The sequence below is a fragment of the Diaphorina citri genome, unplaced genomic scaffold (assembly GCF_000475195.1).
Source record: "Diaphorina citri unplaced genomic scaffold, Diaci psyllid genome assembly version 1.1 scaffold3754, whole genome shotgun sequence".
NCBI lineage: Eukaryota > Metazoa > Arthropoda > Insecta > Hemiptera > Psyllidae > Diaphorina > Diaphorina citri.
The window spans coordinates 3,244-15,860 of NW_007381154.1; the positions used below are offsets into that span (position 1 = coordinate 3,244).

Sequence of the window (12,617 nt, forward strand, 5' to 3'; positions counted from 1 at the left end):
CTTGTTGGAAAAGATTCTGCCGGTTGTAAATAGGAGTCACTTCAAAATCGTGTCAAACGTTGGACAACGAAATCATCGGAACTTGACCGCCATGGCTAGCTTCTACACTTTCTATCTTTCTAATCATAGAAAAACTGTGAAGGTTCCTACCTACTTTGAATAAAAGATATTCATATGCATAGTTGCATACGTATAGGTTTATTTTAGATATTCATTATTTATGCCTATCTGTTGAGTACTTATATCAAACGCTCTTCAAAAATTTCAATAATCTTGGTATAGGTTTATTTTAGATATTCATTATTTATGCCTATCTGTTGAGTACTTATATCAAACGCTCTTCAAAAATTTCAATAATCTTGTAATTTTACACTTGACTAATGTTAACCGAGCATTAAATTGTCGATGTGAGGAGCTGATACCGTACCATTTTGGCGTTCAACCTCACACGTAAAACAATAATTTATACCTCTCAATAGTCTCAGTGGATTGGTGAAAGCACTGATACGTATACTTATAATATGTGTGGATTATTGGATTCTAAAAGTTTCACTAAGAATGATTGAGTGCTCCTATAGAGAGCTTGTTGGAAAAGATTCTGCCGGTTGTAATCGGATGATTTGTAAGTTGTATACAAAGAGATAGAGCGTGAACGATGTGTTGAGAACATTATTTCAGGGTGGATTTTATTCACGAAAATTGTAAAACGGAACTTGTCTTGAACGTGGGCAAGAATCCGACATTTCTGGCAAACTCCTGGACATCACAGCAATAGCAATAGCCCTTCTTGAAACTGTCTTTCAGGACGGGCCATTTGTTTGCTCCACAAATATCTTGCTTGCAGAGAAGTTGCGGTGCTTTGTCCAGGAAGGGATTGTTGCTGCACACCAGAGCGATACCTCGTGAGGAGATGGGCTCGATGACAATCTTGAAGAACTGTTCGGGAACGGCAATGCCCTGGTTTCTGGGATCCAAGTAGACGGGCTTGTCTTTGACTTTGAGAATGCCGTGCGTTCCGGTCGTTACGTCCAAGGTTTTCTCCAACTGTCAACAGAAAAAGAAATTACATTACTTTCCTTCCTATGGGATAAGGAGAGTGAAAAGTTTTCATGAATCTATCTACATTCTACATGTGTTTGTGTTCAAAAAGAAAAAATCTGGTGTGAACATCACACGACTTTCCTTATCCTATTGAATGATGCTTATTTGAGTGTTCTTTTACCCTAACTTTTAAGATTATCAACGTGCATCTGCATCTAATACAAAAACAATACAGACAACACACATACCTACGTACACACATGGGTGATTTCTTTTATTTACACAGGTGATGATTGCGAAGGTCATAAGTTCAATTACCTTCAATTACGCATGGTGGTGCAATAATTTTAAAATGGGTAACATGGGTGATAGAAATAAAGATCCTGGAGTGATTTTAAGTGAGTTAGCAATTTACATTTCATAACCTGTTGTTAAAATGGGACAAAGACGAAAGGGTCTAAATTTTATCCTGCCGCAGTGCCGTACATTATAGAGTAGTCATGCTACTTTTAGTAGCGCGGAGTCGCGCGAAAACCCTGAAAATATACAAACCTATAAAAATGATAGAGATATTCTGGTCTGCTGTATCATTTTCAAATTTTCACAGGTTTTCATTTTCAGGCGGCATTTCGGCATTACTCTACTTAGCGCTACTACGCTCTCAATGTGCGGCAGGCCTTAGACACACATCTGTCCATTCTATTTAGGATAGGCACTTGTGAGTCACAAGTTGTGACTAGGCAATTCCTCAATCAGAACGTTCAAGAGGCTATTTCCAACTTTGAAACTCATACGTTCCAATTCCCACATGGTGAACACATTTCCTCTTTGCGTGTTGTCCAAAACTGTATCCCCTTGTTCTCCTCTTAAAAAAAAAAAGAAAAAAAAAACTGTATCCTTATTCTTAGCGACTAGTCTATGAATTGGTGAGCCAGGAAGTCACGATATAGGAATATGCATGCGATATACCGAAATGGAACTTGCTGTTTATGGCCAAAAGAGCTCCTTGAATTAATTGCGGATGTCCACATAGGAGTCATTAATATTCATGACTGATTGATAGGTAGGTACTCTCTTTGTGCTCATTTCTTCCCTACACCCTACCTACATACCCGTTATACCTACCTAAAGTATGTACCAAAATAATCACTTACCTATTACCTACTTATTTTATCTTTGGAAAAAAAAAGATGGAATTCCCCATTTTTATCAATTTTTCACTTCGATTTGTGTTTTTTGAACCTATATTGAATTTTCATTTGACTAATTTCATATCCTTCTATTTTTGTTACAGGTAAGTCATACAAGACGTCAAGGAAATCCTGGTGAGGAGCTATAATTTGGTTGGTAAAGGTAATACAGGCAACTGTGGGTATATAATATTATTATCTACCTCATTTACACTGTCGGATAAGACTAGAATAAAGTCCTATTGTGGCAACAGTTTTTTTTCTCCATGGACAGTATCTTGGTGTCTGAAACTTACCTTCCCTGCCAGGTCGCGTACAGCCTTCTCAAACTGATAATAATTTTAAAATGGGTAACATGGGTGATAGAAATAAAGATCCTGGAGTGATTTTAAGTGAGTTAGCAATCTACATTTCATAACCTGTTGTTAAAATGGGACAAAGACGAAAGGGTCTAAATTTTATCCTGCCGCAGTGCCGCACATTATAGAGTAGTCATGCTACTTTTAGTAGCGCGGAGTCGCGCGAAAACCCTGAAAATACAAACCTATAAAAATGATAGAGATATTCTGGTCTTCTGTATCATTTTCAAATTTTCACAGGTTTTCATTTTCAGGCGGCATTTCGGCATTACTCTACTTTTAGCGCTACTAAAAATCGCAAGTCTACGCTTTCAATGTGCGGCAGGCCTTAGACACACATCTGTCCATTCTATTTAGGATAGGCACTTGTGAGTCACAAGTTGTGACTAGGCAATTCCTTAACTGTGGGTATATAATATTATTATCTACCTCATTTACACTGTCGGATAAGACTAGAAAGTCCTATTATGGCAACAGTTTTTTTTCTCCATGGACAGTATCTTGGTGTCTGAAACTTACCTTCCCTGCCAGGTCGCGTACAGCCTTCTCAAACTGAAGCCAACTCCCGGCGTTAATAGTTTGGAACTGAGGGTTAACATTACTATAATAGTACGTAGCATATTGCCAAGCTGCAAACAAGAAATCAGCATCAGGGGCCAAATGCCCTCGGGATAGGAAGGATCCTTTATTGATCATTTTCTCTGCTTCAGCCCTGGAGCCCAAAATCGTTTCGAATACACTGATTTGTTGTTTCTGTGGAATAGGGAAAAGAATTTTGCTAAAGTTATATGAACTCTAGGAAACGAGTATGAAATAGGTATACAATAATAGTATGATGATTAATAAATAGGATGTCTGGCATTTAGTAAAATACGGATTCTAAAACTTGTAAACATACAGGTATACTTCTGTGGTAGATACCTATAAATTATGCCTATAAGATTCTATCCAATTTCCAATATCTTTCATGTTGCAAATAACATACCAGATTATAGGCCTTATTTGGTGGCAGCCCCTTGAACGTTTTATTCTCGCCCACTTTGAAGTTGGGTCGTTTGCTTTCTTGTTGGGCACCTTTGATGCTCTTGTAGACCTTGTGTTGGGCGTACAAAGTTCTGGCTGCTGCGATATCGTGGCATACAGAGAACAACTTGACAAAGCCAGAGTTAATCTGGAAGAAGAGTAAATTAGGTTGGATAAAGTTGGAAAATTTTCCGTGGATGTGGATATTGGAACTTGGCCTGGCGCACTGCCACGTGTCTTGAGCTCAGTTTTAGTGAAAAATAGCAATGACATTACCTTCCTAAAAGGTCCCCCACTTTGAAGTTGGGTCGTTTGCTTTCTTGTTGGGCACCTTTGATGCTCTTGTAGATCTTGTGTTGGGCGTACAAAGTTCTGGCTGCTGCGATATCGTGGCATACAGAGAACAACTTGACGAAGCCAGAGTTAATCTGGAAGAAGAGTAAATTAGGTTGGATAAAGTTGGAAAATTTTCCGTGGATGTGGATATTGGAATCCGTGGATTCCGTGGATATTGGAACTTGGCCTGGCGCACTGCCACGTGTCTTGAGCTCAGTTTTAGTGAAAAATAGCAATGACATTACCTTCCTAAAAGCTGTGGTTCAGATGGTATCAGACGCTGAGAACTAACAGTCTAAAAGGGGCAGAAACAATGTTTATTTAGACCGATGAACTTTAAAAATACTTTCATTTATCAAAGCCAACTTTGTGTAAGTATTATATCATTAATATCAAAGAATGTTGATAATCATTGTTGTCAGGAAAACACCCAACTTACCTGGAATCCTATATCAAAGATTTCTCCCTTAGTGCCATTACCACCGCATGTTAGTCTAAAAGCGGCAGAAACAATGTTTATTTAGACCGATAAAGTTTAAAAATACTTTCATTTATCAAAGCCAACTTTGTGTAAGTATTATATCATTCATATCAAAGAATTTTGATAATCATTGTTGTCAGGAAAACACCCAACTTACCTGGAATCCTATATCAAAGATTTCTCCCTTAGTGCCATTACCACCGCATGTAGTTCCCGTTCCCTGGATCCAGGATTGGGATAAATCCTGACAAGTCAAATCATCCCCACTCACTGTCTCTCCATCTACCACTATATCATCATTCCTCTTGCATTGTGCTTGCACAGTTTCCTTAGCGGCAAAGTCTACAAAAGCGTTATTCTTGCCTGGACAGGCTAAAGTGAAAGTATCGCTCTGCTTGAATGTGAGTACGCCGGTATCACCACCGCTCTTGTTCACATCTGGGATGGCCAGCTCCTTGTTCTTGAGGAAAATGGGCTGGTTCATGTTGCCAATGTCTTCTTTCAGATCCAAGTGACATTCTGGAGAGCAAGACAAGTGGGATTAGTGTCGTAGTACATAAAGCTGTGTTTACACATAGTCGACGATCGTCAATCGATGTGAATCGATGATCCATCGACCGTTGTGAATTGATGTGGATCGACGTCGATCGATGGCCGTCGACTATGTGTGGACACACTTTTAGACCGTACAACTTTTGCCAAATGATTGTACAAATTGTTGATTGCGGTCTTTCTCTCCCTCCTTCCTCCTTATTCACAAAAAGACTTAAAAAGTGAATACTATAAATTTTAAACCACCGTAACGGTGGAGAGACAATAATTCATCAGGTACCTATTGTCGAACCTAAATTCTCCCTTTACGTCATGATCGTATCTGCTGATAGCTCAAAACAAGAGCTGGTTCACAATTGTACAAATTGTTGATTGCGGTCTTTCTCTCCTTCCTTCCTTCTTATTCACAAAAAGCCTTGAAAAGTGAATACTATAAATTTTAAACCACCGTAACGGTGGAGAGACAATTCATCAGGTACCTATTGTCGAACCTAAATTCTCCCTTTACGTCATGATCGTATCTGCTGATAGCTCAAAACAAGAGCTGGTTCACATTACCTTTTACCAGGTACATAGGTACAAAAACCATGAGGTACATACTACCAAAACAAGAGCAAACACTAATAACACTCATTTCATAAAACGGGTGAAGGGGTCAGTCCACTTCCGCCTGACAGGTTTCAGCTCATACGTCATGGCTTTGCCAAATCCTATCTGGTTCTGCCACTTTCCCTTTGGCATTAGTCATTCTTCAGATGCCAGTACATAGACTGAGACAAGTGAAATGTCAACCTACTGCTACCCGGTTCAGCAATTCCAAGAATAGAGAATACAAATCTTACGGAGAGATTATCTGAAGACACTGTTGATGTGAATGTTGTGATAGATTCTATTAGTTTGATCATCATTCTTTGTCAATGTACATTGGATCTCTTGATTTCATTCGAAAAATTATTATGATAGGTAGATTTTCAAAACAAGAGCTGGTTCACATTACCTTTTACCAGGTACATAGGTACAAAAACCAAGAGGTGCATACACTCATTTCATAAAACGGGTGAAGGGGTCAGTCCACTTCCGCCTGATAGGTTTCAGCTCATACGTCATGGCTTTGCCAAATCCTCTCTGGTTCTGCCACTTTCCCTTTGGCATTAGTCATTCTTCAGATGCCAGTACATGGACTGAGACAAGTGAAATGTCAACCTACTGCTACCCGGTTTAGCAATTCCAAGAATAGAGAAGACAAATCTTACGGAGAGATTATCTGAAGACACTGTTGATGTGAATGTTGTGATAGAAGATATAGATCCTGGTTCTGCCACTTTCCCTTTGGCATTAGTCATTCTTCACATGCCAGTACATGGACTGAGACAAGTGAAATGTCAACCTACTGCTACCCGGCTCAGCAATTCCAAGAATAGAGAAGACAAATCTTACGGAGAGATTATCTGAAGACACTGTTGATGTGAATGTTGTGATAGAAGATATAGATTCTATTAGTTTGATCATCATTCTTTGTCAATGTACATTGGATCTCTTGATTTCATTCGAAAAATTATTATGATAGGTAGATTTCAATGATCATAAGTAGTTGTTTTTGTGGATGATTATTTTATTTCTGCTATATTGAGATCACAGATGCCTTTAATATTTGGTAGGAGTTCCCTACGGCCTGGACTGGCGGCTAAAACTCCATTTCATGTATCTTTGTAATAGTTATGATAGGTACCAAATTAGCGACCATGTAAAAACCAAATATGACTAGGTATGTATAATTGGCACTCCTAGTTACAGATGCCTTTAATATTTGGTAGGAGTTACCTACGGCCTGGACTGGCGGCTAAAACTCCATTTCGTGTATCTTTGTAATAGTTATGATAGGTACCAAATTAGCGACCATGTAAAAACCAAATATGACTAGGTATGTATAATTGGCACTCCTAGCTCCTAGACCAAGAAAATACCGTGCTAATTTTTAGAATCGTTTTTCTTCACTCTATTAGAAATTAAAACCATTAGAAGAAATGGTTCCAGAGAACTCTCATGTCAATTCACATTTCTCATTTCTTCAAAGTGTACTAGTTAGATCTTGAAACAACCTTGAAAATCGCCTTCAAGCTCTCAACTTTTATATCTCCTAGCAGCCTAACGGTCATAACTGTTTTGATAGAACAGTTTTTTGCTAAATTAATTTTTCTTCTCCTGGTATCTCGGAGATACGGAGAATAAATTTGCATTTATCTATTCCTAGTTATAGAGCCATTGGCATTGGTGAAGAACATCGTAAACTTTTCCTGAATATCCCCAAGATTAATACCATGTGTCAGTGCTGGATGAGATTTTTAGGACTTTTACCATAATTAATAGAAGATTGTTCAGTCATTAGTAGAATACATATTTGGCAGAAGGCTCTTCTAAAATAGACTGACCGAAACACATTAAACACATTAGGCGGACCCCGTCCGGTCCCGAAGGACCAAAACCTGGCCCCGACGGTCCAATTCTGCTCTAAGGCACCCGTCCGTCTAATGTGTAGTCTGCTTGAGTCTTCCTGTTTCTTGACCTGGGAGCTTGGAATCAAATGGGGATAGCATAGGTCATGCTCAAGATGATTTACTGATTTGACTATCTTTTATGCTCGCTCAGTTCATTTTCGAATGGGTGTTGTTAATGGGTTTTGGTTTTAGCAATTCTCAGGAATGCCACCACTGGTCTACCGGTGTTTATTAATCAACTCGCGCAGTAATTTAGCAATGTTAACATTTATATTGATTCACTTGGCATTTTGTAATGGTGATACGAGATAATTGTAAACAAATAGAAGTAAACACTGACATCGGTACCTTACTACTTCTAATAATAGTTTAGGTTCTCAAATGTCAACTTGTTCCTTTTTGTTTTGACTGAATGCACTTTGGGTTGGGCTAAATATCAACATTATGAAATAACGAGGAAGTTTTAAAATTGGATAGGTACCTATTTTGTCTCTTTAAATTTTGAAGTTCTTCCTTATCTTTTTTGGGGGCGAATCTTAATACATGATCGACGGGGATTCATTTTTGAGGGAAGCATTGTACTCGTACTTTTGGCACAAGTGATCGAAACCATAAAAAAAAACTGTCACTTTTGAGTAGGTAGAAGTCAATTTCTTTCGAAAATGAGTCCTAGGAGCCCAGGACTCAAGGTAAGTTGAACCTTTCATCCTACAACAGGATTTGCAAAACTTTTGCAAGACTCAATAATCTCTTCTCTTTACAAATTTAATACAAAAGGTACTAAAAATATGTAGGCTCTTACTGCCATGATGATGAGATAAGACAATGCCAATAATGTTTTCCATTGTGACACCTAGGCGATGAGGTAATATATCATTCGCTATTTGCCAATATAACATCGTTAACATGATAGTTATTATTGTTTACGATTTCTTGTGGAAATGATAATTTTAATGAACAGTTACATTTGATTGAATTCCAACGAATACTTACAATATGCATAGTCATAGAACATATAGGTACCTACTTGGGTGAAATTTATCGAACCAAGTGACCAACTACCTTTATGTGACCATTCAATTCTCCACTATGATGATGATAATTTTAATGAACAGTTACATTTGATTGAATTCCAACGAATACTTACAATATGCATAGAACATATCAGATACCTACTTGGGTGAAATTTATCGAACCAAGTGACCAACTACCTTTATGTGACCATTCAATTCTCCACTATGACCACCACAGTGAAAATCAACTCATAAAGATTACTTACAACCAATGTTGTGAAATGCGGTTGTACTTTTGATCCTAAACCAATAAACGAAAGTAAGTTAGAAAGCACGAAATGACCTATCCGCAACACTTACCTTGTGTAAGAACTGAACCACAATAAATCGAAACTAAAATAAAGAACGCAGGAAAAAACGATGTTGAACACATTTTTGAATCCTAAAAATCGTGTTAAAAAAAAAAAAAAATCACTAGGGGAAAGGAAAAACAGATCGCTTTTTTTGTTTTACAATAAATATTGTAAAACAAAAAAAAGCGATCTGTTTTTCCTTTCCCCTAGTGATTTTAATTTGTTTTACCAAGTGTTGTGTATACCCTAAAAGTTCTAACTTTTTAATATTGAATATTCCTTCCAAATTTCAGCTTTCTAGGTGTTGTGGTTCTCGAGATAGAGCGATCGTAGAACAATCACCAACTAAACTTGTTCTATCCGTTCGTAAGAAACCAATATTTTCAAAGATGAATGAAATTTCGATAAAATTTTATCACTAAATAGGTAGTCTTGGAACAAATTAAAATTTTCAGCACTAATTAGGTAGTCTGAAGCAAATTAAAACGGTATTAATAATTTTCTCGATTAGGTGCACCTTGGGCCACCTGAACCGATCTACTGATTTGGTTTCATTCAGGATCCGGGTAGGTACGGGATGCTCAGAAACTCTCTCCTATAAAAACTCGAGCAGTTCGTAGAATCAATAAGAATAATGATCCAATAATAAAAATCCATGGAATCCCAAGCACCAGTTGTCAATACCGGGTGTTACAGAAACTAAAAGAGGACATCCCGTAAATAAACGATTAATAATACCTATAGAGCTCGATAAATACGGAAAGCCCTGTTGGACCTAAATGAAAATATTATGCTTATCTTCTTCACGAAAAGCTGATAGTAGAATACACACGTACAGAACTACACATCCATCGTGCTGTTTCTTTCGTGCCAAATCATCGTAAAAATGTAGTAGTGTATGTCTCCAAACAGGCATGGCAAAAGGTTTTGGCCTACCGTTGCCTGGCACGCAGGCAATCAATTTTTTAGCTGAATCCCCTTAGGAATGAGCTATTGATTTTCAACTCTGAAGCTTAAGTGTAGGGGCAAGCAGCCTAAATTTGGGTTAAGCTAATACGAATCTACGGGCCCGTCCGGCAAGTGTGTGGTCCCGTTTATTTTCCCGAACAGAAGCGATTTTTCAAGATCACCCCGTAACCAAGCAATCCGCAGAAATGTTTGGTATTTGTCGTGATCTAGGAGAATCAATAAATCTCACTTTATACTTTACCTAGTAATAGAATAATAGTCAGATGGGTGATTGCCATAGATAACAGTGGCGGTAGATCACTGATGTATTTGCTGATGGCATCTAGCTTACTGCTGTTTCAGCCAATAGCTTACTGCTGTTTCAGCCAATAGCTTACTGCTGTTTGCACAATGAAGAAGTTGGCTGCCTGTTGCTAAGGAATAAGAAAAGCCATTAGTTTTCATTTAGTATATCTTTCGTTGTTCCTAATGCTCTTCTGTGATCTTTGATCATGCTGAGACGCTGGGCTTTATCAATAGATCGATCCGGAGAGTCATATACCAGTCTTCTACATATTAACCCCTGTGCTCAACGATCATTGAGGTGCCCGAAACGAAAAACCATGGACAAGAAGTAGGTACCTACCTATTTATTCCATACTTCCTTTTCTGTACTAATTCTTTTAAATCTTTTTACAAGTTTTTGTGGATAGTGATGTTGGTCAGTTTCCATGTTCTTTTCATGTCTTCTTTCAGCTCTTCATACTTCCTGACTTTTTCAACAAACAACAACATATTTTCGGTACAAATAAGGCGTCAATCTATATTTATTAGGATAAGGAAAGTCATGTGATGATAGTAAACCAGCAGGCCCCGACCTGCTTAGGTACTTTATTTTTGTAAATAAAGTTATATGAACGAGTATGAAATATACAATAGTAGTATGTATGATGATTAATAAATACCTAAGATGTCTGGCATTTAGTAAAATACGGATTCTAAAACTTGTAACCATCATACAGGTATACTTCTGTGGTAGATACCTATTATGCCTATAAGATTCTATCCAATTTCCAATATCTTTCATGTTGCAAATAACATACCAGATTATAGGCCTTATTTGGTGGCAGCCCTTGAAAATTTTTCCAAGTCCGAAGTTTGAAGCAACATTGACTTTGGTTGATATCTGGACGAGTGACTGTCCGATTTTTACCAAATTGTTACAGTCGCGTCCTACGATCACAGTTCGGATAATCTGTACAAATTCTGAAAGGGGGTGATCGTAGAGAAAAGGTTGGGAAACACTGACCTAGGCGATGAGGTAATATATCATTCGCTATTTGCCAATATAACATCGTTAACATGATAGTTATTATTGTTTACGATTTCTTGTGGAGATGAGCGATGAATACAAAGTTCGATGTCTGCAATGTGAAATATCGCTTCAACATCTCTATAAATTATTATTTATTGGTGCCTCTTCAGATCAAAGACCAACTTTTTAAAACAACGGTTCTTCCAATCTTTCTTTAATCCCTTAATCGATAGTAATAACAAAATGTATCAGTTCTAATCGGTGGTAATAGATTTACCCAATGTGTTAAACAAGCAGGAATAATAGGATTCTTGCTCAAGTCCAATGTACATAGGCGCAACCATCTGGTTAAAACATTTAACTAGACACTCGTAGTAACATTGACTACTGCTCAATAAGTACCACTTATTCTGATTGGTTTTTCTTTAAGAGGTTTGATAGGCAGTGGAATTGGACGAATTGATTCAAGTAAAAGTTCGTCCTAGGTGGGAATAAAACTCGCGATCTAGCGTTTACAAGGTAGGCGTGATACCCTCCAAGCTAACTCTTCTGGCAATCTTCTTTTTCATTGCGTACCACTCTTTATCTTTGTCTTCTTGATAATCTTGCATGTTTGTTTACTAGTTTAATCCCATTTACACGGATACCTTCAGGGTAGTTACCTACCAACCTTCGCATTTCCATATTTCCCTTCTCCACATACTCGTTCTCTAGATTCCATCAGCCTTGTAAGTGATATAATAGCAGTGTTTATTCCTTGCTGGAAGGTGTGTGACAAAAGGAAACGCAAACCTTCAAAATGCAGGAGTGGTTAGAATGCCGACCTTTAGAAGTGGCATAATAATATGTTTGCATAAAGATGACAGAGTGACAGATAGCTCCCTGTGAGCTAAAGATGAATGTTCTTTAGGTGTTCTCAGAGGATTAGAGCATTAGAGCATCCTGAGCTGAGATTAGAGTTTCCACTGAGAGATTGGAGTCCCAGAATCCAGATATGTATTTCCTATTTTCCTCGAAGTAAAGGCCCAGGAGATATATTTTTGAATCTTTCAGAAGATCTAGGAGACATTTTCGAAGAGACAGAAATTACTGAAAAACTTACCTAAATACTACACAAAATTGCTAATCCTTTTGACATTAGGAATTCAAGATATGTATGTACAAGATAGCATTATGAAGACATCAAAAGATTCTGGAGACCCAGAAATGACAGAGGTGCGGTAACAAGTAACAATCCTGTCTTCACACCTTTGTTGTTACGTGCAGAGTGCAGAGCAAGTATTCAACCTGCATAATAATGTCATCAACCAGAATCGAACGATTATGCAACCACATGTGTACCTCAGAATCAACATTCTTGGATTTCTTGGTTAACAGCCAAGATAGCCACTTTTGGTAACGCACTGCCCTAACGATGAAGGATGCCACCACTGCAGAGCGAAATGGGTTAATCAAGACCTCAGTCACGAAGTTTTATGTAATGACTTTATACTCAGACACAACGCAGAATA

At 37.9% G+C, this 12,617-nt stretch overlaps 1 protein-coding gene across 1 annotated transcript; it reads right to left on the bottom strand.

Annotated features, from left to right (window-relative positions):
- Nucleotides 1-294: 294 nt before the first annotated feature.
- Nucleotides 295-9,439, bottom strand: LOC103520538. Its single transcript, XM_008485636.3, has 6 exons — nt 9,172-9,439; nt 8,851-8,964; nt 4,588-4,949; nt 3,576-3,761; nt 3,110-3,343; nt 295-1,044 (listed from the first exon to the last, which is right to left on the bottom strand). Exons 2-6 carry the CDS (start codon nt 8,921-8,923, stop codon nt 691-693), a joined length of 1,209 nt encoding a protein of 402 aa, XP_008483858.1. The 5' UTR covers nt 8,924-8,964; nt 9,172-9,439; the 3' UTR covers nt 295-690.
- Nucleotides 9,440-12,617: the final 3,178 nt, after the last annotated feature.

Bases quoted from the DNA above. Each gene is read 5' to 3' on its own strand.
- LOC103520538 (XM_008485636.3), bottom strand. From the start codon at position 8,923: ATGTGTTCAACATCGTTTTTTCCTGCGTTCTTTATTTTAGTTTCGATT. The intron at 3,762-4,587 runs GTAAGTTGGGTG...CTCTTCTTCCAG, and splicing joins TCTTTGATATAGGATTCCAG to ATTAACTCTGGCTTTGTCAA. The intron at 3,344-3,575 runs GTATGTTATTTG...CCTATTCCACAG, and splicing joins CAAATAAGGCCTATAATCTG to AAACAACAAATCAGTGTATT.